This window comes from Barbus barbus, assembly GCF_936440315.1.
Source record: "Barbus barbus genome assembly, chromosome: 8".
Classification (NCBI taxonomy): Eukaryota; Metazoa; Chordata; class Actinopteri; order Cypriniformes; family Cyprinidae; genus Barbus; species Barbus barbus.
In genome coordinates this window covers 15382039-15408916 of record NC_136736.1, presented here as the reverse complement: position 1 = coordinate 15408916, position 26878 = coordinate 15382039, and the positions used below count along the sequence as shown (strand labels likewise).

The window sequence follows — 26878 nt, the reverse complement described above, 5'->3', positions numbered from 1 at the left end:
GTCGCCTGATGAAAAATCTTATTATATCAAACAATGCAGAGTGAGTGCTGACATCTGAAACCACTAAAATAGCCACAGGTGCCCCTTTGAAAAGACCCTGTTCATGTTTGATGAGGACAAACCATAGCTAAAGCATACACTTGAACTCATGGCAGAATACTAATCAAGACAGATGCTGAATTCGGAACAGCTTACCATCATACTACTCTTACTATTTTTACTAGATTGTTATATGGCAGTAAGAGTATGCTAGTATGCAGTTCTGAATTCAGCATACGTGAAAAAGGAAAGGCAGGCCTAAAATGCAGTTCCATAAACATTGAGTGCCCTCTTGTGTTGTCTAGTGAAAACACTTAATATAAAAATCTTGAAAATATTTAAATGAACTGGTTTCCAAGGCTCATTGGACAAAACGTGTATTTTGCAGAAATGATAGAATAGACATAAGTAGTAGTCCAAATAAAGTTGAATTATAATTGCTATATCAATAAGTCTTGAGCGATATGTCAGTAAATGTTAATAGATTTGAACTATACTAAGTGTTAAATAAATGTATTTTACATATAATACTTTTTTACTAGTGAGGAACCATGAAAAAAATGTCCTTATTAATCAATAATATGTGCCTGTAATCATAATCAGTTTGAAAAGAAATAATTGTTGGTGTTTTACTGTCACTATTGTTGATTTCAGCTGGAAACTGCTGTGAATTGTATGTATAGGGATGTTTTTGGAGACAAAAGAGAAGATAGAGGCTAACTGGTTAAATGAGAATATGTTGGGTTTAATTCAAGTCTAAATATGACTAAATCAGGCTGACTACATTGGGTTAGACCAATAAATGAATTTTTAAGGGTCAAATCATTTAGAAATTCTTAAGCTTACAACTGTCTATTACTTCTTTTTACAGTGTAATTATTGTGTTTAAAAAATAAAAGAATAATATTTCATTTTTAAATGGGAATAAGAACAATGACTGATTTACAGTCAAATATAACATGAAACAACACTCACAGTGAATTTAATTTCTGTACTATGAAACATTTTCGTTTGAAAGAAAATATTCAGCAAAAGAATAAAATGATTTTTTTCATTAAGATTTAAATGTATTGGTATATAACTTTAATAACTCATAATGCCCAACTGGCCCTGTTACATCAGAAAGGAGTAACAACAGTGACTAACCCGTTTGACTGATCTGTGAGGTGCTTCGGCTGCGACGGCTTCCCACAATAGCCACGAATCGAGCATTGAGGCTGGAGCGGCGCTTTTTCGCTCCGGTTCCAACTGTTCCCAGGGCAGTGTCAGACTGGCTGCCGTCTGTTCGCTCCAACGCGTTGATGTCACCGCTAATGCTTGTGCTTTTAAGCATGTTTCGACCAGATGAGGCTCTGACTTGTCGACTGTAAGCGAGAGAAAGCGAGTAATTTTAATTTTATTTTTAAAAGAGATGAACAGTTGAGACAAATTAGTTGATACAAAGGTAATAGACACTAACTGACACTAAACAAGACACTGTTTAAAATGATATTCAAAATGCTTTATTCTTTTATAGGTGTATTTACAACACATCCTACCAGCTATATCACTGTTTCTAACCTTAGCACAAAATAAAAGCTATTTTTGTCCAATCAAATGATTTAGCACAAACTGGTATGGAACACAAAATACATAACATCCATAATTTCAGTTAGCTTCTCGATATGAAATTAGCCTGAACCATGACTCCCGCAGTAGTCAAGACTGGTTGACACCAGTTAAAGACTCCATAAAATCATTTGACAAGCACAGATGTTTTCCTGTTTGATTTGCTACTTGCTAATTGGTTCCAGGAAGAACAGAGAGGTTCAGGATCAGGAAGTAAAAATCCCACTGATTTTCTCCATTGGGGATTTGACTTATTGTGAGCTATGATGTTGTTAATTAATTGTATGTGATTTTGCTGAAGCCATCAAACTGCATTCAAATTATTTTTTTATATCATCATGTTCAACAGTGTATTCCTGGTGAAAAACTACATTACCCATGATTCTACAGAGACATCTCCACCAATCAGAGAATTGCAAAAAGCAGATCGCTTCAAAATAACAGTGGCCACTTATTCCCATGAAGCACTCGTAATCTACTTCAATGTTTGTAGCACATAGTGACTAAAAGCCTTAAAAGTGTATTTTTTTTTCATGAGGTCCTTAAGACTACATTTACATCTGAGTTAACATAATTGTATTAATTAAATAGCAACGTGTTTGGTTTAGTTATTCAAACTGTTGATATTATGACACAGCAGAACACTTTGACAGTGCAACCATGTCCTCTGCTGTCCCCTGGGGGTTCGGAGGAGCTGCCATGTATCTGCGCCCACTGACGGAGTCAAGGTACTGCAGGACTGTCCAGCTGCACTCTCTTCATCATCTCTACACCCTATCCCCATCTCTGTGGGACACAGGGTGGGGATAGGAAGTAAGGAGGTGGGTCTCTCTTCCACAGGCTGGAGGGTAGTGACAGAGGGGTGAGCAGACAGGGGTCTGGGTTTGGGATCCAGTGCTGGCTCAGTATTCAAGCATGGGAGGTATGAGGTGAGGCATGCAAAGAGGGCTCTAATACACACAGTGCAATACACAGGACACACATTTACACAGACAGAGTGGCATGTGAATGAAGCAGAATACAAACAAATGAATTCAAACAGCATGCGCAATGAATCTCTCAAACTACATGTAGGGTAAAGGATTGTTTTTAAGACAGCAGAGAAGAATATCAATGCACTATGAATAGCTGAAGCCTCTTTTTGGTAAAATTACTATAATTAATATGTTAAATATAAAACGAATATGTTCTCGTTTTTTTCAACATCTATATTTTAGTTTACAATTCATAATGACTGTATAGGGAAACTGAATTTTTTGACAAAAATACATTTACGTTTTTCACTATTTTTAACCACATTTTGCCTTCACTAGCTCATTTTGTGAAAAATAAACATAAACAAATATTTCATAGTCAATTTATATATCAAAAATTGCATGCATTATAATTGCAAAATAATTAGAAAACAGTTTTAGACAGCGTTTAGTATGTCACACTAGCAACTTCCCAAAATGATTTTATGTAAATTTTCTGTTTGTTTGAACCATTCAAATTGATAACTAGTGTGTGGCTTCAAATTGATCAGAAACGTTGAATATATAATTGGTTAGTAAAGCCCAAATATATCAGAAAAGAGAGAGGAAAAGAAAAGATGCTCATAGAGTGTCTGTTTTTCTATCCCAATTAAGGAATTTGGTAATATTTATTGATTGTGGTTAACCACTTTGGGTATACAATTTGTAGTACAGTAATTTTTATTTGTATACAGAACTGTTCACAATTTATGTGGTTTCATAGCAACTTTAAAGGAAATTATAATGTCTTAAACTGTGGCAAGGACAAAAACATAAAAAAACTTAGTTGTGGAGGGGGAAAAAGGCCTCAAGAGGAACAAGATTCAGCTAGAGGAGCATATGCTAAATAATGTACATATGAAGAGTTCATTTGCAAAATCAGATAACTCAGTTTTTAACAATTCTCAGAAATCATGTGTTTTCATTGTGCATTCCAATTAATCTCAATAAACTGCATTTGGGTTATTTTGACTAGGTTAAATGAAATAACTAAAAAAAACAGCTAACTAACACAATATGATAACATAATAAAAAATTGTATGTTATTATGAGTTATCTGTTTTTGCAAATAACCTCTTCATATACTAAATATTATCTAGTCACTTAGAATGTGTAATACAAGTTATGTGTTTATTAAATAATTGCAATTATTATTTTATTCTCCCCAAAAAATCTGTTTAAAACACAAAGATTATTGAATTATTATTTAATAATTAATATAATAATTAACATCATTCTTTTTCTTTTCATTTTACATGTATGCAGTTTATAATTTTTAGAATTATACACTTTTATCTGAAGTGATGTAATTGCATTAAAGCCAGGTATACTTTTTTTAATCAATTCATGCATTATCTGGGAATAAAACCCCTAAACTTGTCGTTGTTAATTATATGTTCTACTGTTTATGCTTCAGGAATACTATTTTTCTTCTTACCATTGTCATTGCCTCCTTTCTATGCAAATTAGTCTTAGTATAGAATGTGCAATGTTCACAAAAGTAAGTGTTATTAAGGTTTCACTATTACCAAACGTGGTGTGCAGGTGGTAAATAGAATTTCAGTCAAGAGAGATGTTGTATACATTTTCTAGTGATCATGGCAGCAGTAATTCATCAAATGAGGATCAAATGTTGAAGAACTGGGCATTTGTCCAGATGTGCGGTGAGGTTGAGCATGCTTTTGCATTTTAAAGAGCCAACTACGAAGGGATCACACACTCTCAGTGAAGTATGACAGATTGTGGTAGTCTGTTGGCCTACAAGATGAGGAAGTTTGTAAAGCAGGGGGAGCTGGTCCATGTTACCTCACATCTCCAGCCACCGTATGACGTCTGCGTTTAAGCTCCTCAGAAAAACGTCTCTTTCCTAGACTCCTCCTGTCGTCTGTTCCATTCACCCCCCATGAAATCCTTCTCTCCTTCTTTTCATATCCTTTACAACTCTCCAACGACTTTGACCTTTGACCCCCAATGCAATATGCATGCATGCAATAGAGCACAAGCCATAATAGCAAAGAAAGTAAATCATGCAGAAAATAAAAATTGAATAAGCCATGCACAAGACAGATAGCAAGGAGCATGTAAATGTTAAACACACAGCTAATAACAAACAAAGAAATATCACAATCTGAGGACACACACATCATTTTTGTGACCTGAATTGATTAATTGCTTCTTTGTATAGAGTAATTTTACCATTTCTCTAGGGAGAAATATTACAATTGTTGTAGAGGAAGATAAATAAGCTATCCTAGTGAATGTTAACATAATTTTGAGGTGATGGAACAGAATATGATTTTTTTTTTCAGAGAAAGGAAAAATAGCAGAGTGCTAAAGAGAAAGATAGACTAAAAAGTACAAAACCTTTTTCATTGACTATACACACATGTACATTCTTACCTAAATCTTGTCTTCACAGACCTAGGCTGAATATACCAACTGTGTGTGTAGGGTCCAAAATAAACCCAAAATCAATCCAAAATGTTAACTCCAACTGGCAATTAAGAGTGAAGCAAAAACAAAGGTAGTAATCTATTATATTATTAGTTTTAGATAACTATTTCTGATTATTTTTAGATATATTTGTACCTACGTCTTTTATCACATTGACTTCAATAAGAAAATCTTGTATCCATATTTTTAATTAAATATATAAAGAAAGAAAATTGTATCCCATTATTTGTTATCAATAACATGAAGTGTATGAAACATTACATAAAATCAGGCTTTCCCAAACTGGGTGTTGTGAAGGAACTGCAGCAGGTTTGTAATAAATTGATGGTAATAAAGCTAATAATTAATAAAATCTTAAAAAAAAAATATCAAATTGAATATATAAAAGAGAAGAATTGTGGAGAATCTGTGAATTATGAATAATTTACTGCATTTTTAATATTAAGTAATCATGTAATCAATAAAAAAAGTAACAGTAATCTGATTATGAGTATTTTAGAGTAACTATTTTTGGAACCTGCAAAAACATTTTAGTCATCCTAGATAAACTTCTAGTCATTAAAATAAATTTTTTGATGGTTTATAATTCTGATTTGTGTAGCTTAATATCAGAGAGGCTGTTGTATTTTCTAATAAAATTAACAGCGACTGGCAATTTATACTTCTCCAATTTTTAAACAGTTTAACACACTTGTCGAATGTTAAATTTGGATCCCGTGTGTTCCTTAATAGGCTAACCTGATTCTCCCATGTGGTCTCTCAGACTGAATGGACATGCAGCTGGTGGCGCTCAGCCGTGAGGCACTGCTGGCACGGGAGATAGCTGATACATCACTCATGTCACTGTCTGATGACCTCGCAGACATGTTATCACAACTCCTCCTCTGATCCTTATACATCTAAACCATCAAAGACAAAAAAAAAACTTTAATAGGAATTAAAAAACCTGGCATACATAACAGTACTGCCAGACACATGAGTTGGAGACCTGAAAAGCAGTTTAACACTCACATCTCTCCTGTTTTTGAGCTCTCCCTCTGGGTCGTGACCAGAGCTGGCAGAAGAGCCTGGCCGATAGGAATGTACTCTCATTTGCAACTGACGAGCCCTCTCTTCCACTGCCAGTGCTACATCAAGACAGAAAGGGGGAAGAAAGCAGAAAAATGGAACAGGGCACAAAATAATCTAATTTAAAGAAGCACAAAAAGATGTTAATTCAAAATTAAATAAGAACATTTGAACAACAGTCGACATCTCTGCCTGTTAAAATTGTTACTTTCGATGGAAATGAATATTAAATCTTCCCTGCTTGAAAATCCAGCTTAAGGTGATACAAAAATGTAATAGATTATCACCATACTTCTCCAGTTAACTGATTACAGTACAATTGTTTTGTATTACAAGTCTTATGAAATGTCTATATATGTAAACAGACATTATCTATTTAAATATGCACTTATTTGCATATTTTCCAGAACAGAAAAGCTGAACATTGGATGAAGCCAGGTTCAAGATTCCACTGTTGACATATTAAATGTTTTTACAAAAAGGAATTTTGGATTTCTATATTTATGGCTCCATAAATCTGAAAATACAGTCTACAGCCGGAGAAAAAAAACACTTTTTAGGAATAAAATGTTATATAAATCAAGTGAATGTTATATGAACAAACCACTCAGTAAAAACCTTCAGAATACAGATAGGAATATGTGAGTGCAGGAGAAAGAAAGAAGAAAAAAAGTTCTGTCATGAAACTCTAGATATCGCAGAAAGTTAACGCAAATTGATGATATTCACAGCGTTAAACTACTTAGCACAAGCTGATTGGTTCATGTTGCAACCAATAAGCTTGCTACTCTACACTGAAATGGCTGGTTAGCATTCACTAGAGCATTTTGAAGCGCTTACAGAGTTATTCTGAAACCCTCCACCTTCCCCAGCTCCACCTATATAAATCTGCCACGGGTTAATTATATATGCTACTTGTGTAGCAGCAGCAATAATTACCATGCTAAAATCTTTTGAAAGTTATCATTTTTTATAGATATCTAGTGTAATTGAAATCTACAGTTACAATATATAATAAAATAAACACTTAATTGTATATATTAGCTGTTTTATTTCCACTAGACTGAAAGAAGATGTTATGGAAGCGTTTTGCCTGTAGCGTTTCGATGTAAGCTGGTATCTACATATTAGAACAATGGTAGCTGGTTTCTAACAGGTCCAAGCTGGTCATCAGCTTGTTCACATTGGTAAATCATCTCTGACCAGCAACAAAAAGCCAATTTTTGGAACAAAGAGGCTGGTTGACAAGCAAATAACCAACTTGGGTGAGTTACTACATTATGTTCCAAATATTATTAAGTTTGAATAAGCAATATACAGCAATATATCTGATATTATTCAGACAAGCAAGTGATCAATTCTAGGGCAAAATGCAGAGAATGGAATGAGATACCTGAGTTAGGTTTCTCCTCGGGTTTACTGTTGACATGGTCTTCATGAAGATGCGGTTGAAGGAATGAGAAATGGCATGAGAAGAGACAGAAAGGAGTAACGTAGAGAGAACAACAACTAGTTGACCACATAAAAAAAGGCTACGGATCAAGGAGCCATGAAATTATCTGGCATTTATAAAGGTAACTGGCACTGGGACAGATTCATGGGTTTGGGGTGTGACTTTGAATGGTAACAGCATTTTAGGTTACTGCTGTCTGAGTTTATGAGTATTTATAAAGAGAGAGAGAGAGTGAATTGCTTACCTTGCTCTATACTGCTGCTCTTTGCAGGGAGTTGTGGCAGCTGTCTGCCCCTGCGCCCTAATAACGTGGTCCCTGCCGGGGAATAATGTCCACCATGCTGAAGTTCTCTGAGAAGAGGGAGATTTTGTCAAAATTATAAAAACAAAACAAAAAAAACCTTTATAGGAAAGTAGAAACATGGACTGATTACTACTTTCCATCAGATGAACAATTTAAAAATGTGATTAAAATATATTTCATTCTACTACCAGTGTTGGGGAGTAACTAGTTACATGTAACGGAATTATGTCATTTAATTACCAAATGAATGTAACTGTAATCTGAAGAAAAAATGTGTGATTAAATTACAGCTACTTATGCAAATGCTAACAATTACAAAGGGGGGGGGGGGTTACATCTGAATATTTTCACATGCATACAGATTTGATTGATTTCTTTCTCAAATTGCAGTGACTGCTCTAAAATATGAGACACCAATGTTTCAGCAGTTTAGGACACAGAATAGGACACATGCTTCTTTGATAACTGTTTTATTTGGGTTAATGTATATGCTTTATTTTTTTAAGATTAACATTTTTTCCAAGGCATTGTTAGATGCCAGTGTTACCTGTTGTGCACAATGATTTTTTTCAAAAACAGAATCCTAACTATTAAATTATATCTTACGACTTTAAATAAGTAAAAAGAGGTGCTAAAGTCTGATTTTGTGCAGCTGTGCTATAAAATGAAGCAATCTTAATTCAAGTGATAAAGGATTCTGAAAGTCTGACAGTAATCCGTGTTGAGTACTACTGTAAAATTAACCCTGCCTGCTCTAAATGTTTCAAAATGATTAACAGTTGAAACCTTTCATTAGAAATTTAGAAATGTAATCAAAAATTTATAAAAAACATAATCAGTTACATTACTTTAATAAAGTAACTGAAATAGTTGCACTACTTATTAAATTTTAAATAAAGTAACTTGTAATGTGTAACCTATTACATTTCCAAAGTAACCTTCCCAACACTGTCTACTACACTATGTACTGAAGTCACAAAAGTAAAAGAAAGCTGATTTGAGATTCGTAGGTGAAATTGGTCATTTTTTTTTGTATTGTTGACTTTATACGATTAAGACATCACAATAAGCAGCAGTGCACAAACTACAGGCAGCTACAAGTACAGGCAAGTTCTGAGGGGCTCCCAGCATGCACCTGTCAGCTCGTGGGGAGTTAGGGCAGGAACCCCCTAAGTTGGTCTGGCCAAAGGGCCTGAGGGGAGGCTCTCTCCTCCTCCTGCCACCCCTGAGGATAGAGGTGGGCTGAAGTCTAAACACAGCCACAGCAGAAAAGGGCAAGGGCGAAAAGAAAAAAGGAAATTATGCAATGAAATATATGTCAGACAAGCAAAAAAAAAAAAAAAAAAAAAAACTGAAATGGGTAAACCAATAACAAACAAAAATAAAAATAGTAAATAAGCATAAATTGATGTAGAAAACAAAAACAGATAAGTGATAAAGACATGTTCAAAACTTTATTATGAGATCTCACCTGTCGCCATCAATGGTTTTCTTGTTAGCTGTCTGACAGCTTGGCCTATCCAAATTGCCAGAATGCCTGTGAGATGGAAAATGACTGATCCAGAAAACAAACAGAGTGGAAGAAAACAACAAAAACAAAAGGAGGAATGTAGGAAGCTAAATGGAAAGATATCATGTAGTTCAAGGCCAGGACGGTGCTTCTATGATTTAACTGAAACTGTTAAGAAAAAGATGCTAAAGAACACTAATGTTCAAAAGTTTGGAGTTGGTAAGGTTGTAAAAATATATTATTACACTAATATTACATACATATTTGTTACATAATCCTTCAGAAATCATTATAATATGCTGATTTGCTGCTCAAAAATGTTATTAATTTATTATTTATTTTTGTAAATGTCTTTATTGTTTGAACCCAAACTTTTTAAATATTTTTGAGATATTACACAGACACTGCAGAGTAAGAATAGTGTAATTGTAGGTACTGATTTCCACCCGTTTCCACATACCTTTCTCTTTCAGGTGAGTGGAAGTTTGAATCTGGTCTCAAACAAGTCGTACTGGCACTTCTTACTCTGTCTAATGAAGGCTGAAGGTCACTGTAAAGAAAGAAAGAAAGAAAGAACAGTATTAACCAATGAATATATACACTATTAACCATCATTGTACAGTAGGGATAATGTGTCCTTTTTGTAGCATTTTGTAGTTTGCTTTGAAGGTACTTACACTTGAAACCCTAAAATCATAAAATGAGTGTAAACAGTTCATTGTTCCCTATCTGTTGGTCACTACGAGTTATGTCATGACGACATTAGGGGATTCACTTGGGAGCCCTAATCATCTCTGACTTTAAGAGAAAACGCCAATGAATATTGTGTGGATTTTTTATACCTGAGCCACTCCCCGTGCATATGGGTATAAATAAGCGACAGGTGCATCCACTCATCAGGGTTTTGCCTCGGAGCCGAGTGGATGAACGTGTTGATCTCCACAAAGCCATTCATCATCTGTCTGGAAGCTGTTCTAGTTGGCATCACGGTGCGAACAGCGGTGTCCCTGTCTGCAGCGATTCCCCTGAGCACTTCAACTAAAAGAGCAGGTTTCCTTAAAGAGCAAATCACGGTCAGTTCCGGCCGTGTCCTCTTGTTTGCGGTCGTTTCCTATCCTCCGTCGACAGCCACGATCGTTGTCTTCAGTGCCTGGGCATCCAGCTGAAGCTGCGTTCGTGGGTGACAGGGGCACGTTCTCGGCTCCTCAGCAGAAAACCTGATGAGCGGATGCACCTGTCGCCTATTTATACCCGTATGCAGGGGGAGTGGCTCAGGTATAAAAAATCCACTTGCCAATATTCATTGGCGTTTTCTCTTAAGGTCAGAGATGTTTGGGGCTCCCAAGTGAATCTCCTAATGTCGTCACGACATAACGTTTACAAACGTTTCATTTTAAAAATACTTTATGACTGCTGGGACCATTTTCAAATGTTCTCATCTGTTCTATTCCTCTACGTACATAAATATTAAACTGAAAATAAAGGTAACCTAAAAATGGCAACATCAAAATTAACTGGTTAAAGCTGAATCTACCTAAATACATTAATTTTGTACCAAGAAAACTACTTTATATGGGTTAAATCATGTAGAAATATCTCTTTAAAGTAACCACCTTTTGCATTATACTTTATATTAAAAATGTTTTGATTCTCTGACTAGTAGAGGGGCTGCCATCAGTATAATACATATATGGCATATTATTACTATTGTAATAGTTGCTTGCTGCTTTGATTTCTCAGGCATATATACTTGCAGCTTTTCCAGCACAGCACAAAAGATTTTAATCGCTCACTGCTCTTTCTCACTTGCTATTGATTGTTATCTGGTTAGGATTTGGGCCCCTTACCCAGAGCTGACCTCATCGGTGAACCTGAGAACACGCTGTGGAATGGCACTAAGAGGGATAACACCATCCCTCTCTGTTCGCCGCAATGGTTTGTTCTTTAAGCATGCAGGGAGGGTAGAGCTTAGCATGGGAAGAAACAAAGAAATAAACAAAAGCATGCATAACAGACATAAAAAGAAAGCAAAAAACAACAAAAAATGAAGTGAAAGTAGAAAGGGGCTTTTTAAATGTTAACATCACAAGAAGGGAACTACTAATGCTCTGTTGAATAAATGGATCCGGAAGCCATCTCTTTGCTTGGGGTTGCCAACTTCAGAAGAAGACAATAAGGGACACTCTTGGGTTCTTTAAAGGAAAATACGAGACAGCATAAGGTGTCATGCTGGTGTGTACAAGTGTGTCTGCAGCTATGTATGTCTCGAGACTCTGCTTGACTGAATTAAATGCTAAAATTAATCTGTAATAATAATGCCAGATGTAAAATTTAATTCATCTGAATGTCATACTGAAGATTCATACATGCAACTCCGATCCCCTTACTTATGGGACAATTATGCATTATACAGAATGGTTGGCAGAATGGGTGAGTTATTTTTTTCAGTGTTTTTATTAATGTAATATATTTCAGCAAATCACAAGCAAAAGTGCTATTTTTCCTGAATATCATCACAACTGCAAATGTCATTATTACTTAACCGTTCAATAAACAATGAGTTAATTGTATTATGTGAAAATTTTAAGAGAACTTTCATTTTGACTCTTGATTGTTTTCATTCCAAACAAAGTAACAAAAGAGTATTTCGTTCTTGAATGATTCAGCATTTTTGAACAAATCAGATGAGTCAATGATTCAATGACCCTTTCATAAAGACAGTGGTCACTTACTTCCTAATGAATGAATCAGTCGGTTTGAATGAATCGTTAAATTAATGATTTTATAATTAGGACTTGTTGCTGATTTTAGTTTCATGTATAATATTTGTGATGCTGAAATGACAGAAAGCACAAGGACATTATTTTTTTTATAATACCTGAAATGTGTAACATAAGTGCATGTGTTACTTCAAATAACTGTTATTTCAAAAGGTAGATAAATGCATATTTCTGGAGAAAAAAAAAATATTTTTATGACCAAGAGGTATTCAATATTCTATATGTGTTATTGAATAAGAGTTATTAATAAGAGTAATTCTTTTAATTTAGCTCATTTGTGAGTACTGAATTTTCAGTATATATGCCAAGCTTATCTTAAATCAGATTAAAGCATATCTTTATGCAAACATTGTAATTAAGTATTTTATAATCTAAATACTGTACACTAAGATGGGAATCAGCAGGGACCTGGTGATATAATATTGTATTTATATTTAGGTCATGATAACATTACAGTTTGATTCTTTATCTTTAGTGTATAGTTATTCAAAATTGTGATATATTGCATCTTCTGCTTACTGGATTCTCATCTTCACTGAACTGTGGTGTTTTACCTAAATATATATCGATAGCTTGTTCTGATTTTGAATTGCGGTTAAAAAGTAATAACTGAGTATGTGCTTATTAACAGAAAGATGCAGCAATTTCGCAGACTTGCTTTGAATGGTTGGTGGATAATTAATAAATGCACATTATATTATTACAAAATACAACCGTAAACTACATGGTAAACTACAGTATATAGATACAACACAATGAAAGGGAGGGGTCTGTAACGACTGAAACAGCACACAAATTTACTGCAAGGGTCTGAAAGGTTTCACTAACAGTATGGGAATCTGCTCAATAGCTTACCTGTAAATATCTTTATGTATACCATTCACTAACAAGGGCATCTTTGGGGGAAGTGTGTTACAGTGCCTAGCTAATTTCCTAATTCCAATAGCACAAACAAGCAGGCATCAAAAAGAACAAAAAAATAATAATGAAAACCATTACTCAAGCAAACACAAAAATCTTTTCAATTGTTTAACATGGCAGGCACAAACAACAGATGAAAAATGAATGTAAATAGAGATTTCATGTAAATTTGTTAAAGCAAAATGAACTCAAATATGCTTGAATCAGGCACAAAATAAAAAAGTCTTGCTCTATATTCTCTTTTTATATTTATGTCATCACTATAAGATTCGTATGCTCTAAAATTGTCAAGAAACATAGAAAAGCAAGGCATTCTGGGATACAGGTAACTCAAAGTGGCAGCTCTGGATTTTTACCTGTTTGTATGCAGGCACTCAGCACTCCCACCTCGGATTGATCTGTGCATCTCCAGGACCTCGCTGAGTTTGCCATGGTGATGGTGACACATTGACAGTTTGACAACCAAACATAAAACAAAAGTAAGAGGATGGTGAGGAAAAAGAAAAGAAAGAAAACGGAATATGTGCAGGAAATGTATTTAGCAATATTTGTACCATTATTAATGGGAATGGACTAAAAACTATGACTGTTAGTCATATTAGTAGTATTAGTATTTAGTAGAGCAACAGCATAAAACATTTTGTTGGCACAACATGAAAATCACATCAAACTCTGCTTTAAAACATCAAATGTTCCTGATGCTATTTATCATTAAGAGTAAAAAGGTGTGAATAAAAACATTCAGTTCACTTTAGCTAAAGCATACAATTATGTAAAGTGCTACAGTGTTTTTCCACAAATACACACATTTTTATATATGCATTTGGAGCATTAAGCACTAGAATAGCGATACCTGTCCTCTGAATATTCATAGTCAGAATCTCCGGAGCGATGTTCCTGGTGGGAGTCGTGGTAGTGAGAGGGAGAGTAGGAATGATGGCGGTTTTTGTGGATCTCATCCAGACTCCTGAGGAAAGGATGAAGAGTGTTGAGTCGTACATCACACATAAATCATCATCTATAGGGCAAGACACTTCACATAACTATATCACCTATATCGGCATTACATTAAAATGTGTGCAAGAATGAGCTCTATGCTGTGTCTGATGAAAGATATTTTGCTGAACACTGTTAAAATGTTTTCATTATTACTGAAGAGAGGAAATTGTTGAATAAAGTCATTATTTTTGTCTTCTTTGCACATGAAAAGTATTCTTGTAGCTTTATGAAATTACGGTTGAACCACTGATGTCACATGCACTGTTTTAACAATGTCTTTACATGCTTTCTTGACCTTGAACGTGGCAGTTGCTCTTGGGTCAGGGTCAGAAAGCTCTTAGATTTCATCAAAAAATTTCTTAATTTGTGTTCTGAAAATAAACAAAGGTTTGGGTTTGGAACGAAATGAGGTTGAGTAATTAATGACTGAATTTTATTTTATATTTTTTGGTAAACTACCCCTTTAAGCCATTTTTTTTAAATATATTTTTGGGTAAAGTATCCCTTTAAGCCAATTTTTTAATAATGAATGTTTATTCATGTGTGTGCAAATTAGCTGATAAAAAGGGAATTATTAATCAGCAACTGCTTATAAGAAAAGACACAGAAAGAAACAAACAGTGACTTTCAATAGTAAAATAATAATAATAATTGATAATTATTATATATGATTTAAATATAATTATAATATAAAATAATGGATAATAATACATGCAAAGTAAATTAAAACAAATACAAAAGTGACATATTAATAATAATAATAATAATAATCGATAATTATTATATATGATTTCAATATAACTATAATATAAAATAATGGATAATAATAAATGCAAAGTAAATGAAAACAAATACAAAAGTGACTTTAAATGACAAATTAATAATAATATATGATAATATATTTAATAAAATCTTTATTGTTAAATTGTTGCCATGATTGGTCAGTTAGGTTGTGGTATCCAGTTGATGTGGCTCACCTCTGCATAGGGACGTGTGCAGGTCGAGAGCGGGCTCTGCATTGGTCTTCTCTGTGTGGGGATACTGACCGAGAGCGATACTGTATGGCCGCCTGTCTCTCAGGTACGGTCAGTGTGCTTGACCTCTCCCTGTCTCTGGAGTTCCTCTCTGCTGCTTTAATACAAGTACATTCTGTGTCATGGACTTGTTCCAGCAAAAAAATACAGGGACATTTGAGAGTGAATTCACATTTCTAAAACCACTACAACAATTCATGCCAAGGGATTGTGCTGAAGTAGCAGCACAACTACTGCTTCTCATGCTAGAAAGAAAACAAGCAAAAAAAGAAAGAAAGAAAAATCAAATCTGTTACGATTTGTCTGATTTTGTCCCCTTTCATGTAAGTATTTGCATGATCAGGTGTCAAGTTTTACATTTTACTTTTATTTCATTGGCAGAACAAACCTAAGCATTAACTGTACACGATGAGTTTAGTGAAAGACAAGAAAGTCTCCAAAAAGATGGCAAGTCTTGTGTGACTGTAGAAATGTATAAAGCCTTTAAGTTGTGTTATGGCAAAAATATACTTTTTTTTTTTCCCCCCAATGCTAGCAATGGGAGTTTTCCTTTACAATTTATATTATTCCCATCACCATGTGGTGCCATAAAAATGGCTTCTTTCTATCCAGGTTTTGTTTTTTTGAGGTATTTCTTGACAAAAACAATGCTTGATGCACAACTGTACTAATGTTAAGCATACAACACCACAAAAGCAATCTGTATCAACATTATAAATGAATTTTCTGTAAGTACAACTGTAAACAACTACAGATGATGCTACATCTGATCAAGAATTTGCTGGTTCCAACCACAGGTCTTTAATTAGGCTAGCCTAATTCATTATAATGTGAAAAGAAGCATTTAACAGCATATGAAACATACAGATTCCACTACAATTTACTCATGAAAATATATATGAAGTGAATGTATTTTAGCACAATTTAGAACTTGAGAAGCACACTGATTTGCAATAAGGAAATTAGGCTTTTTGTAAAAGAATTCTGACTTGCAGTTACATTAAAATGCAGATTTAGGAAGGAAGTGAATTGTCCCCCAATCAATGTTGAATGGAATTTAAAATGTGCCTAAATTAAGCATTAAGCGCTACAGGGTTTCTGAGAATTCATGACTCATGCATCTGATGAACTTTTTATGATTGCTCATCAAAGCACCAACTCTGAACAAGTGCAAATTTTCCTAAATTAATAAAGAGAATATAAATGGAAAGCACTCCAATATCCTCCACAACCCACCAATGTTCAGATGAATCCTAAATTAATTAAATATCAAAATATGTCACATTATCAAAATTTAACAATCAAACAGATTGTCCAGACAACAATCCTTCGATTTTATCTTGGATATCCAAGATAAATATAGTTTAAAGGAGTTCACCCAAAAATGAAAATTAGCCTGTGTTTTACTCACCCTCGAGGCATCCTAGGTGTATATGCCTTTCTTCTTTCAGACAAATCCAATCGGAGTTATATAGAAAATTGTCCTGGCTCTTCCAAGCGTTATCATTGCAGTGGGTGGGTGTTTTTTTTTTTCAACGGTCCACAAGACGTAAAATAAAGCATGTGCATCCATAATAATGCCTCACACAGCTCCAGAGCTTGAATAAAGGCCTCCTGTAGCGAATCCATGTGTTTTTGTAAGAAATATATCCATATTTCAAACATAATAAACACTTCTCTCACACTTCATCTGTGGTACACGGAAGCTGTCCCAGCGGATGACGTAGGACGTCGGAATAGCGTGATAAGTGACGAACATGAAGAGAGAACAAAACAAAACGGCGGTCATGAATTAGAAGAACAATCCGAGGATTTGTAAAGAAAAATGTCAGAGGATTTCGATATAAGTAAATAGGAGACTGGTTTTACTTTGCTAAAGTAAGGAAACTTTGCTTCCTTTGCTCCTGTAAACAAACTTGCGAGACTAGCATATCTGCCGCAACGGCTTCTGCGTACGACAGTCAGCAGAAGTGAGAGAAATGTGTTTATTATGTTTGAAATATGGATATTGTTCTTACAAAAACGCATGGATTCCCTACAGGAGGCCTTTCTTTTGGCCCCGGAGCCGTGTGAGGCATGTTTTATTATGGATGCTTTATTTGACGTCTTGTGTACTGTTGAAAAAAAAACACCCACCCACTGCAATGATAAAGCCTGGACCATTTTTAATATAACTCCGATTGGATTTGTCTGAAAGAAGAAAGTCATATACACGTAGGATGCCTCGAGGGTGAGTAAAACACAGGCTAATACACAGGCCAATTTTCATTTTTGGGTGAACTAACCCTTTAAGAGTATACTGTGTTTACTGCAGGTCTGACAACTTGCAGTACTCTTATGATCAAAATAGTCATGGAACAAAGTATAAAAGAAACTTAAGATTCAAAATATCAGCCACAGCGTATTTATCTTTTACTCTCTAAATTCTACAGCAAGCTTTTCTACAGGCATGCAACATATGTAACATCCATTGTCATAAGACCCATATTAATCCTGTTACATGCTGTAATTCACTGTTATAATCACTTTATAACCTCTAGCTACACCAGCTTGACAACAAAATTAAACAGGTCTTATGAAGGTGATAAAAGTTTGTTTTATAGAGCGTGATTGTGGAGTCATTCCTCCACAGCGTCCATGCACAGAATTCATGTGAAGTGTTTCTGTGGTTCAGCTGAACACTCTACAGCCCAGCACAGGGGGAGAAAGACTCGATTCTGTTTTTCTCAAACTAACACAACCTTCTTTTATTATATATTATTCTATTCTAAGCATACACACACTGTTAGATCTTATGCTTTCATCTTTGTGCCAATTAAGAAGAAATTAATTTGTATTTGAGGTGCTTGTATACAACTGAAAGACTCGGAGGAACAGTAAAAAAACAACAGCTGTAAACTCTACAGTAATAATATGTGACATTAGCTTTCTTTCTCACCCTGTGTTGGGTTCTACTCTTCAGAGTAATAATTTCCCCCACCCACCTGAGGACACTACCGTTATACCATCATCATAATCTGTTTCAATGATGCGATGAGATCCTGAGACACACACACACACACACACACACACACACACACACACACAGCATACAGTTCAACTGCTGAACATAAAGTTTATATAACATAAATATTATAACTGCACTGCAACCTGCATTCAAAGCAATTCAGTTTTCCCTTATTTTTTCTTCATCCTCTTCTCAGCACAAACTGGGGTATGAATAATTCATTTGGTTGCATTGTTTGATCATTTGCTTGCTTTATTTCTACTGTAGCTGCTGATTTTGTTCTCATGTTTAGTAACTTCTGACTTCTGTCTTTGCTCCTCTGCTTTAAATTATCAGTATTAATCAAATCATCAACATTAGTGACGGGAATGTTTATTAACAAAGTCTCTTTTGATTTTGAAAACAATAAAGACAAGGTGTATAATACGCATAATGATGATCATTATATATATATATATATATATATAAATATATATATATATATACACACACACACACACACACACACACACATATATATATATATATATATATGTATATATATTTATTTAAGATAATAATTATAGAAAATGGTCAGAAATTATAGAATTTTTTTCAAATAATGCAATCAGTTAATAATAATCATGCACTTAACAATAAACATCAGTAAACTGAAGCACTTAAATTACTCACCCAAACACTTATCTGTATTATGCAATAAAACTACAACATGGAAAATGTATAACTGAAGCATAAAGTACTCACAGCATTGCATTGCACAAGTGATTATAACATTATTTTAGGAGCTCACGTGTTCATAAATACATAAACTTTTGAATATTTGGTTTGATTTGATTCTTGTAAACTAAAATATTTAGTCTTAAATTTAAAATTAGTAAAATTAATTTAACATGATGAAATAAATTAAAATAATTTTTTTGTCAAAAGACAAAAACTATGAATAAAACTAACATTTCTCACAGAAAACATGAAATGAAGCACATAATATTGACCGATTTAAAACCATGTAAATACAGGAACCAATTTGCATCACTTAATTTTAACTTTCAACTGAGGACATCATCTATAAAACATACTTCCCTGAACAGGTAATTGTGTCCATAATGATTTAAAGTAATCTAAACCCAAATCTTAACATATTGTAAGTCATTTACTAAAATTAAAAGAAAAGCAAAAAAAGCAATGCAAACTGTTGCCTTCATTTCTTTTTATGAACACCTCACATTTACAGTGACACACACACACACACACAATTAGCTCACATACACCAACTTATACTTACTTTGCAGTTTTTTACTAGGACTGTCTCCATGAACATGTCTGCGAGGGAGGCAGGGGGACGGCTGGGGCAATGGTAGGGACGACACATCATGGGTCTGCAATTTGTACCAGTGTGGCTGGTCATCCAATAAAGCTGTTTCCAGCTCTATCAGAATCTGGTCAAAACGAAAGCCAGAAAAGGGGAATTTGAACCATGAAATAATAACTGTTTGGAGGCCAAAATAACCCAAAGGACTACCAGATACACTTTACACCTGAGAAACAACACTTGTCTGCTTCAGAGCAACTGCACACCAGGGGCATATATAAATTAGCATATAAACAAAATGGACTTCAAAGAGCATTTTACTATGCTCCCACCGATAGGGATTTATTTAAAAAACAAAACAAAACAAAAAACAGATGTATGCATACCAGAGTCAAGAAAATGGAACACATTATGTGTTGTTTTGAAGCTAGATATAGATACATTGATATCTTACTGTCAGGACATACTAATTTAAGCACACACACCTCTCCCAGAAATTCACTCTCTTCCTCCTGGACTCTGGGCTGGTCCCAGACAGTGATCTCCAGCATGCGTTCTCTGAAGTCTCTGCGGTGGATGTGAGAATACAGGAACGTCTGGTTCCACTTTGGCTCTGCGCTCTTCTTCACCGTTTTCGTCCGTCTCTTGCTCTTGTCACTATGTAGATGAATGTAGTGTGCTTATAAGAGTGTGTGCAGTCTGCAAAATTATGCAAATTTATCCCAAAAATCAGCACAAATAGTCTGCAGGTTCCATTTCCGTCTGCTTATTATTTAAACTTTTGGCATGAAATGCATTTCAGATACTCAGCAATAACCAAAATGGAAAATGCAAGTCAGATCTTACAGTAGAGAGCTAGTGCATGGACAAATATAGCAAAGATTAAAAAAAAAAATAGTTATAAAAAATAAACATTTTTGAGGCCACCATTCTACACTGCCATTCATTTACAGTCTACAGTTCTAGTGCTTTTAAAGTATTTTCTCTCAAAAATACAGTAAAAACAATAATATTGTTAAATATTATTACTATTATTAATACATTTGAAATATTTTACCTTCTATCAGGAAGAAAATACATTTTGACGTAGGGATTTCTGGGTCGTCCGTCTGGTCGAGGGGGCAGTTCTCGTGCTTGTAGGACATTGACAATAAGCTGATGGCCCACTTTATCATACCATAATTTCACCTTGAGAAAAAAATAATAAGTCAAGTCTGCTTTATTGTCAATTCTTCCACATGTACGGTGCATACATACAGAGAATTGAAAATAATAATAAAAATAATGAATAAAAAATATCAGTTTCTCAAGTGTTGGCACTAAATTTTTTATAACTCAGCTAACAGATAAAAATATGTCAACCCTGTCACACACCACATTTCTTTTCAGGTGAGCAAATAGGTCTAAATATTTTTTCTGCAAAGTGTTTCCCCCCCTCCATGCTTACCGACAGCTGGCCTGGCAGTACCAGAGGGAGGTCTCTCATCATCCCAGGACTAGTCGGTGACATTACAGAGATGGATGGACGGTCCATCTTTTGGGATTCATCTATAGAACTCGAACCAGCTGTAAGTTCAAAAAGTTGACATAATAGGTGTACAGCTGTGCTGTATTGCACACTTATTGGGGAAATGTACTTTATTTAGATTTTTTAATCATAGTGTATGTCATGTCATATTCCTTAAAGGCATAGTTCACCCAAAATGAAAATTTTGTCATCATTTACTCACCCTCAAATTGTTCCAAACCTGTATGAATTTCTTTCTTATGTAGAACATAGAAGAAGATATTTTGAAGAATGCTGGTAATCTAACAATTGGTGGTCCCCATTGACTTCAATAGTATTACTTTCCCCACCATGGAAGTCAATGGGAACCAACAACTGTTTGGTTCTTTAAAATATTTTATTTTGTGTTCAACATACAGGTTTGGATTGACACAAGGGTGAGTAAATGATGACAAAACTTTCATTTTTGGGTGAACTATTCCTTTAATGACTGTTTTTGAAAATATTTTTTTTGATGTGATTAACACTGTCCTTGTGTCAAACAATTAAAAGTCAATAGTGACTCTTGTTTTGATGCATTTTAACCACATGGGAAAAAAAACAGCTTGGACATTCTGCTAAATATCTCCTTTTGTGCTCCACATTACAAACAAAGCCATATGGGTTTGAAATGACATGAGTGTGAGTAAATGATGACAGAATTTTTACTTTATGGTGAACTATCTTTTTAAACTAAAGTCACAAAACCTACTTGATTCTAGAGGAGGATGTGATGTTCCTGGAAGTCTTGGTGTATCTCTGCAGGAAGCAGAAAATTGAAGCACAGGAGAAAAGAATGTCAGTTGACAGATCATTAGCTTCTCTCTTTGTCAGTTTTTCCACACACATACACACAAACTTGACTCCACATTCCCTCTTGAGACGTCATAGCAAAACTGTCCAGACACAGGAAAGAGTAGGGAACTGAAGGACCACTCTAATGCAATGGCTTAACAGTTTTAAGGGTGAGAGTAGGGTCTGGAGCATGTAGGGTGACAATGGGGACACTGGGAAGAAGAACACTCTCAGATATTACTTTACTTACTGATATGCTCTATAGACCTTTTTCAAGAAGTTTTTGGAAAGAATTCGCTGAATACATCTTTAACATGCAACAGGAAGAAAAAGTCACTCATACATCCAAAGGTGTGTTTTCTTTATTTAATTTCTAAACAAGCTGCTAATTTTTTTGTGGTTTGTTTAGCTTACCCAATTGGTCTGGAAACAACTATTTCCACTTGAGGTGCTGACTGGGAATCTAGAATAATATTGTATACTTCTTTTTTAGTTGCTCCAGGCAACGCCTTTCCATTCCACTGTAACACCTCATCGCCTGAAATTAAAAAAAGAAACCATTTAGCACTTGGTGGTGTCCTGCACACAGACTGACTGAATAATGAGCTGTGAAAAATTACACGTAGATATGCAACCAAAAATATCAATGGAGATCTAGCAGAAGACATCCATAAAGCTAAGGTCAAAATAAAATGTTTAAATATTGCAACTTTCTTACAAAATTAGCCAGTCAAAATTGAATAATTATTACCTGCTCGTAAATGGCCTACAATGTCAGCCAAACTTCCTTTCTTTACTTTGGTGATAAAGGCCCCCAGTCTCCCTGACTCTGTCATTTTTCCTCCAACCACCTGGACAGGACAGATGAGTCAAATCAAGTAGTCACCTTTATTTTTATAGTACTTTATACAATAGAGATTTTTTCAAAACAGCTTTATAGTATTAAACAGGAAAGCAACAGAACCAATAGTATTAAACAGGAAAGCAACAGAACCAATGATGCAAATCCAAAATTCTGACATAAAGCAGCTCTAGCAAGACAATAGTGTCATTGTTTGGTAGTTTTGATTCAGATTAGTTCAGTAATTGTGTAAAGTTCATTCGTAATGAAACTAGTTCAATTCAGCGATAAGAAGCTCTACTGAGAACAGCATTGTTGTTATTCAGCTCGAGTCATTTCAAGTTTTGTTCTCATCCAGTTGCATCAGTGCTGTCTAAGCGAGCCAGAAGATGAAAGTGGCAACGAACCCAAACTCCATCAGGTGACAGAAATGGAGAAAAAAAACCTTGGGAGAAACCAGTTCTCCTCTGGCCTAAGTGAATGAACACAATGCCACAGTGAACCATGTTTACTTGCAGTGTGCACACAAACTAAGTACTGCTCTTCAGCATTTTTACAGAGACATTTTGTAGAGCATGGTGCTAGCAACACTAAAATACATAATTTGAAAGCACTGCAAGTTACTTTGGACAAAATGTCAAATGCATAAATACAGTAGGGCAAAGAAGCATCCAATAATTTACTAGGATGACAAAATAAACGAAAAGCATGTCTGATTACGAGTATGTCTGATTACTGACTAAAACGAAAAACATTTGTTTTATGGTTTTAGTTGTAGTAAATGCCACGTTCTGTCATGAAACTCTAGATGGTGCAGGCTGATGGGTCGTTAATGCAAACTGATGATATTATTCACAGTGTTAAACTACTTGGCACAAGCAGATTGGTTCATGTTGCATATGCAGCCAATGAGCTTACTGCTTTACATTTAAATGGCTGGTTAGCACTCACTAGAGCATTTTGCAGGGTACTTTCAGAGTTACTCTGAACCCCTCCACCTTCCCCAGCTCCACCTGTATAGATCTGCTACAGGGTATTATACATGCTATTTGTGCAGCAGCAGTATGTCTTAAATACTCACAGCACCGTATCGGCGTATGTATCGGCAGTGGCAAGTTACTGTACTTGCTTTGCAGCAGCAGCAATAATCTACAACAGCATCAATAGCCAACAGCAGCAGCGAAGTAGATTACATTAACATTGTCATAATCATTCCCATGCTAAAATCTTCAAAGAGTTGTCATGATAGAACTATAACAGCCCTTGTCATTATTACCTTTATATATCATAACAAGACCAAATAATGGCAAGAAAAAAGGCATCTAGCAGACCTTTTAAGGTGCAGTCACATTTAGCGTTGCAAAATTTAGCAAGTGAAATCCAGTCATTTTTATGGGGATCAGTGCAATGAAGAACTTCGCCTGATGGCCTTTTGGTGGCAAAGAAATTTCCCTATGCCAAATTCGCTTAGGGTTCAAGTTTTTGAACTTTGACACAAATTTGCAGCACAGATAGAAAGCAAGCCTCTCTTCAGTAGTGACTTCTGTGTGGGTGGAGATTCATAATTTAGCAATAAAGCAAAACTAAAGCTCCACAATGGACAAGGCCCTCATTCTGGTAGTGACTACTCAGCCGGTTCTGCATATTATTACACTTCAATTATAAAAATAAAAAAAGCTGTAAGGAAAGCTGTTATTTAGGGCTGGTTTGTTTGCTAGCTGAAAGAATAGCTTTGGATGTTTATTTCGTCATCATTATTCCCTTATTATTAACTATATTTTGTCACATCTGGTTTCGCCTGTGAGATTTCAATAGAGTAAATGGGACCACACCTTAAGTGTAGTACATCGCTTCAAGTGCAAGACACGGACAAAGATGTGATTAGCTAGTGTAAACTGCCATTGACAAGCTCACCTTCAGACCAAGCAGGGAACCGGCTTCTCGTGGCATGGTGGAGCGCTTACTTAGAGTAATGCGGCCAATCAGATGATCTCCCTCTTTGGATGGCTGCCAGCTCACTGGATGCTGTGAGGAAGTGAACAATGCTTAGTCCCATTCAGTGAGTTCAGCTACAGAAACGCTGTATTCAAACAACTGCTGTTTCTGCTATTTTCCATTGCCACTGATACATGACTGCAATATATGATTGAAATACAATTGAAATACTTACATGCCACACAGTTGGATCCAGAGGATGACAGTCCCAGTCACCTGCAGAATAGAAACTGACATTATGAACACAGTAATTCATCCAAAATAGAGTTGTAGAAGCCTGACGACAGTCGTAATGGAGGACTGTTTTAAAAACTGCATATATAGCTTCTAGATGGAAACCACTTTGTGAAAATGTTATTTTAGTATCGCTGATATTTTAATATAGTAGCCTAATATAGGTTTTGCTAATATTTTAAATTAGACTTTAATTCTTTTTTATTTGTTAGAGTTTTTTTAGTTCAAGTTTAAATTTTTTTGTTATCATGTCTGTGTAGTTATTCTTAAGTTTATTTACCTTTAGTTAATTTAATAACTTAATAAAAATGACAAATGTTGGCAACTAGCTGAAATCAAATAAATTGTCATGTTTTTCATATTTTATTTAATCTAATAAAAGAAAATGTTTATTTTATTTTTAAGTTCCAATTTGTGAATTACACTTCTAGAGCAAATTTTTGTACATATATAAAATACAATGTACATTTTGGCTGATGTCATATTGAATAAATGCTTTAAATGCGTTAAGAAAAATGAACTGTGTTAAACATTTAACTGCATGCGTAATTTTGACAGGTCTAATCAATACATGTGGTTGTTTAATGAGGCCCAGTATCTGACATTTACCTTACAGGAAGAGGGAATTCTCTCACTTGATAAACTGTGTATAATAATAGTCTCATACTAGCTAGATTTACACTTGAGAAGAAGACTAATACTATAAATTAATAGAGAGTTCATTTAACTTAAGGGGAGTACATCACAAAGTATCTTTGCCTTCAGCAACAAAGGTGGGAGATGTTTAAAGTGCCAAACCCCAAACAAGATAATATATAGCCAAGTATAACATTTTACAGTCTCATTTGGTCATCTTGATTACATTCATAAAACTGTCTTACAACTCTAAAGTATAGTTCCCAAGAACACCCTCTGCACATACTGTATGAAGCATGAGCTATTCCCTTGGCAATCACTGACATTATAAGCTTCAGTATTTGCTTGTCCTAGTTATCAGGAATCAAGTCACATTAGATCTGTATCTGCCATTACAAACCCACCTGCCAATACCAAAGATGGTGCTACAGTAAAAAAAAAAAAAAATGAAGGGTGAGTTAACAATGATAACATCTAAACTAACCGGTTTTACTTCAGTCAAACATTAATTAATGAATTAGCATCAAACTAATTATATTAATTTATACAACCAAAAGTCATCTAGAAACACCTCTTTGAAGTAACAATGCAGGTTACCACTTTTTGCAGTGTATATTCATATTATCCTAAAAAGGCAAAACATAACTTTTTAAGGCAATATGGGTAACTTATGAGTTAGGGCTGCATGATAATGGTTAATTGATAATCATAATTATTCTTAGTTGAGAAATTATGTTTTACATTTCATCATATTTATTGCACTTTCATGTACCCACATATTAATAGAATGTCAGCACATGTGAAGGGTCTATTCTACCTCAAGTTTCCTAAATCATTATATTTATATAAATTACTACATTATGAAAACTGGCAAAACCTTAAGATTCTTATCTCAAAAGCAAATATAGTAAAATTCTGAATATTGATTTCAATAATTATTTCAATTATGTTAACGTTTTGGTAAATATAAATACTAAATCATACTAAATTTTAATAAATACACCTGCTCAACTACAATCACAAACAATATGGTCAAGATTCAAGTTCATTCTTGTTAAGGAAAGACCGATGTCAAATTAAAAAAGAACTTTATCAGGATAAATAACCAGCAGCCAAATATTGGCATCAAATCAATAAATTCAATTAAAAAAAAAACTTGAATTCTATTTGATCTCATCTCCAGTGTTGGTGCAATCACTGTCTTTTGTATTTTTAGGACAGCATAGGAGGAGGTGACTGGGGGGAGGGGGGATAGAGTGAAGATGGGAAGATGGGAGGATGGGATTGGGAAATGACCCAAGTCAGATTTATGTTGGAACATGTTTGCTATCA

The 26878-nt window shown here is 34.8% G+C and overlaps 1 protein-coding gene across 2 annotated transcripts in view; it reads right to left on the bottom strand.

The window, feature by feature from the left end:
• The window catches only part of LOC306873488 (regulating synaptic membrane exocytosis protein 1-like), a gene marked incomplete at its 5' end in the record, with an annotated part of 74884 nt that overhangs the window by 8279 nt on the left and 39727 nt on the right, over nt 1-26878 (bottom strand). Inside the window, 25 exons of one of the 2 annotated variants that reach the window (XM_079422816.1) lie at nt 1186-1403; nt 4467-4619; nt 5853-6013; nt 6126-6241; nt 7576-7614; nt 7880-7936; nt 9028-9188; nt 9411-9476; nt 9910-9999; nt 11297-11416; nt 13085-13162; nt 13507-13569; nt 14004-14117; nt 15127-15280; nt 18168-18224; nt 19473-19626; nt 19985-20156; nt 20557-20687; nt 20947-21065; nt 21758-21804; nt 22091-22147; nt 22255-22378; nt 22592-22691; nt 24596-24706; nt 24852-24892. In XM_079422816.1, the coding sequence (XP_079278942.1) occupies nt 1186-1403; nt 4467-4619; nt 5853-6013; nt 6126-6241; nt 7576-7614; nt 7880-7936; nt 9028-9188; nt 9411-9476; nt 9910-9999; nt 11297-11416; nt 13085-13162; nt 13507-13569; nt 14004-14117; nt 15127-15280; nt 18168-18224; nt 19473-19626; nt 19985-20156; nt 20557-20687; nt 20947-21065; nt 21758-21804; nt 22091-22147; nt 22255-22378; nt 22592-22691; nt 24596-24706; nt 24852-24892 (2703 nt within the window). Of the gene's footprint in view, nt 1-1185; nt 1404-4466; nt 4620-5852; nt 6014-6125; nt 6242-7575; nt 7615-7879; nt 7977-9027; nt 9189-9410; nt 9477-9905; nt 10000-11296; nt 11417-13084; nt 13163-13506; nt 13570-14003; nt 14118-15126; nt 15281-18167; nt 18225-19472; nt 19627-19984; nt 20157-20556; nt 20688-20946; nt 21066-21757; nt 21805-22090; nt 22148-22254; nt 22379-22591; nt 22692-24595; nt 24707-24851; nt 24893-26878 lie in introns of both variants that reach the window. The other variant, XM_079422817.1, reaches the window with a different exon arrangement.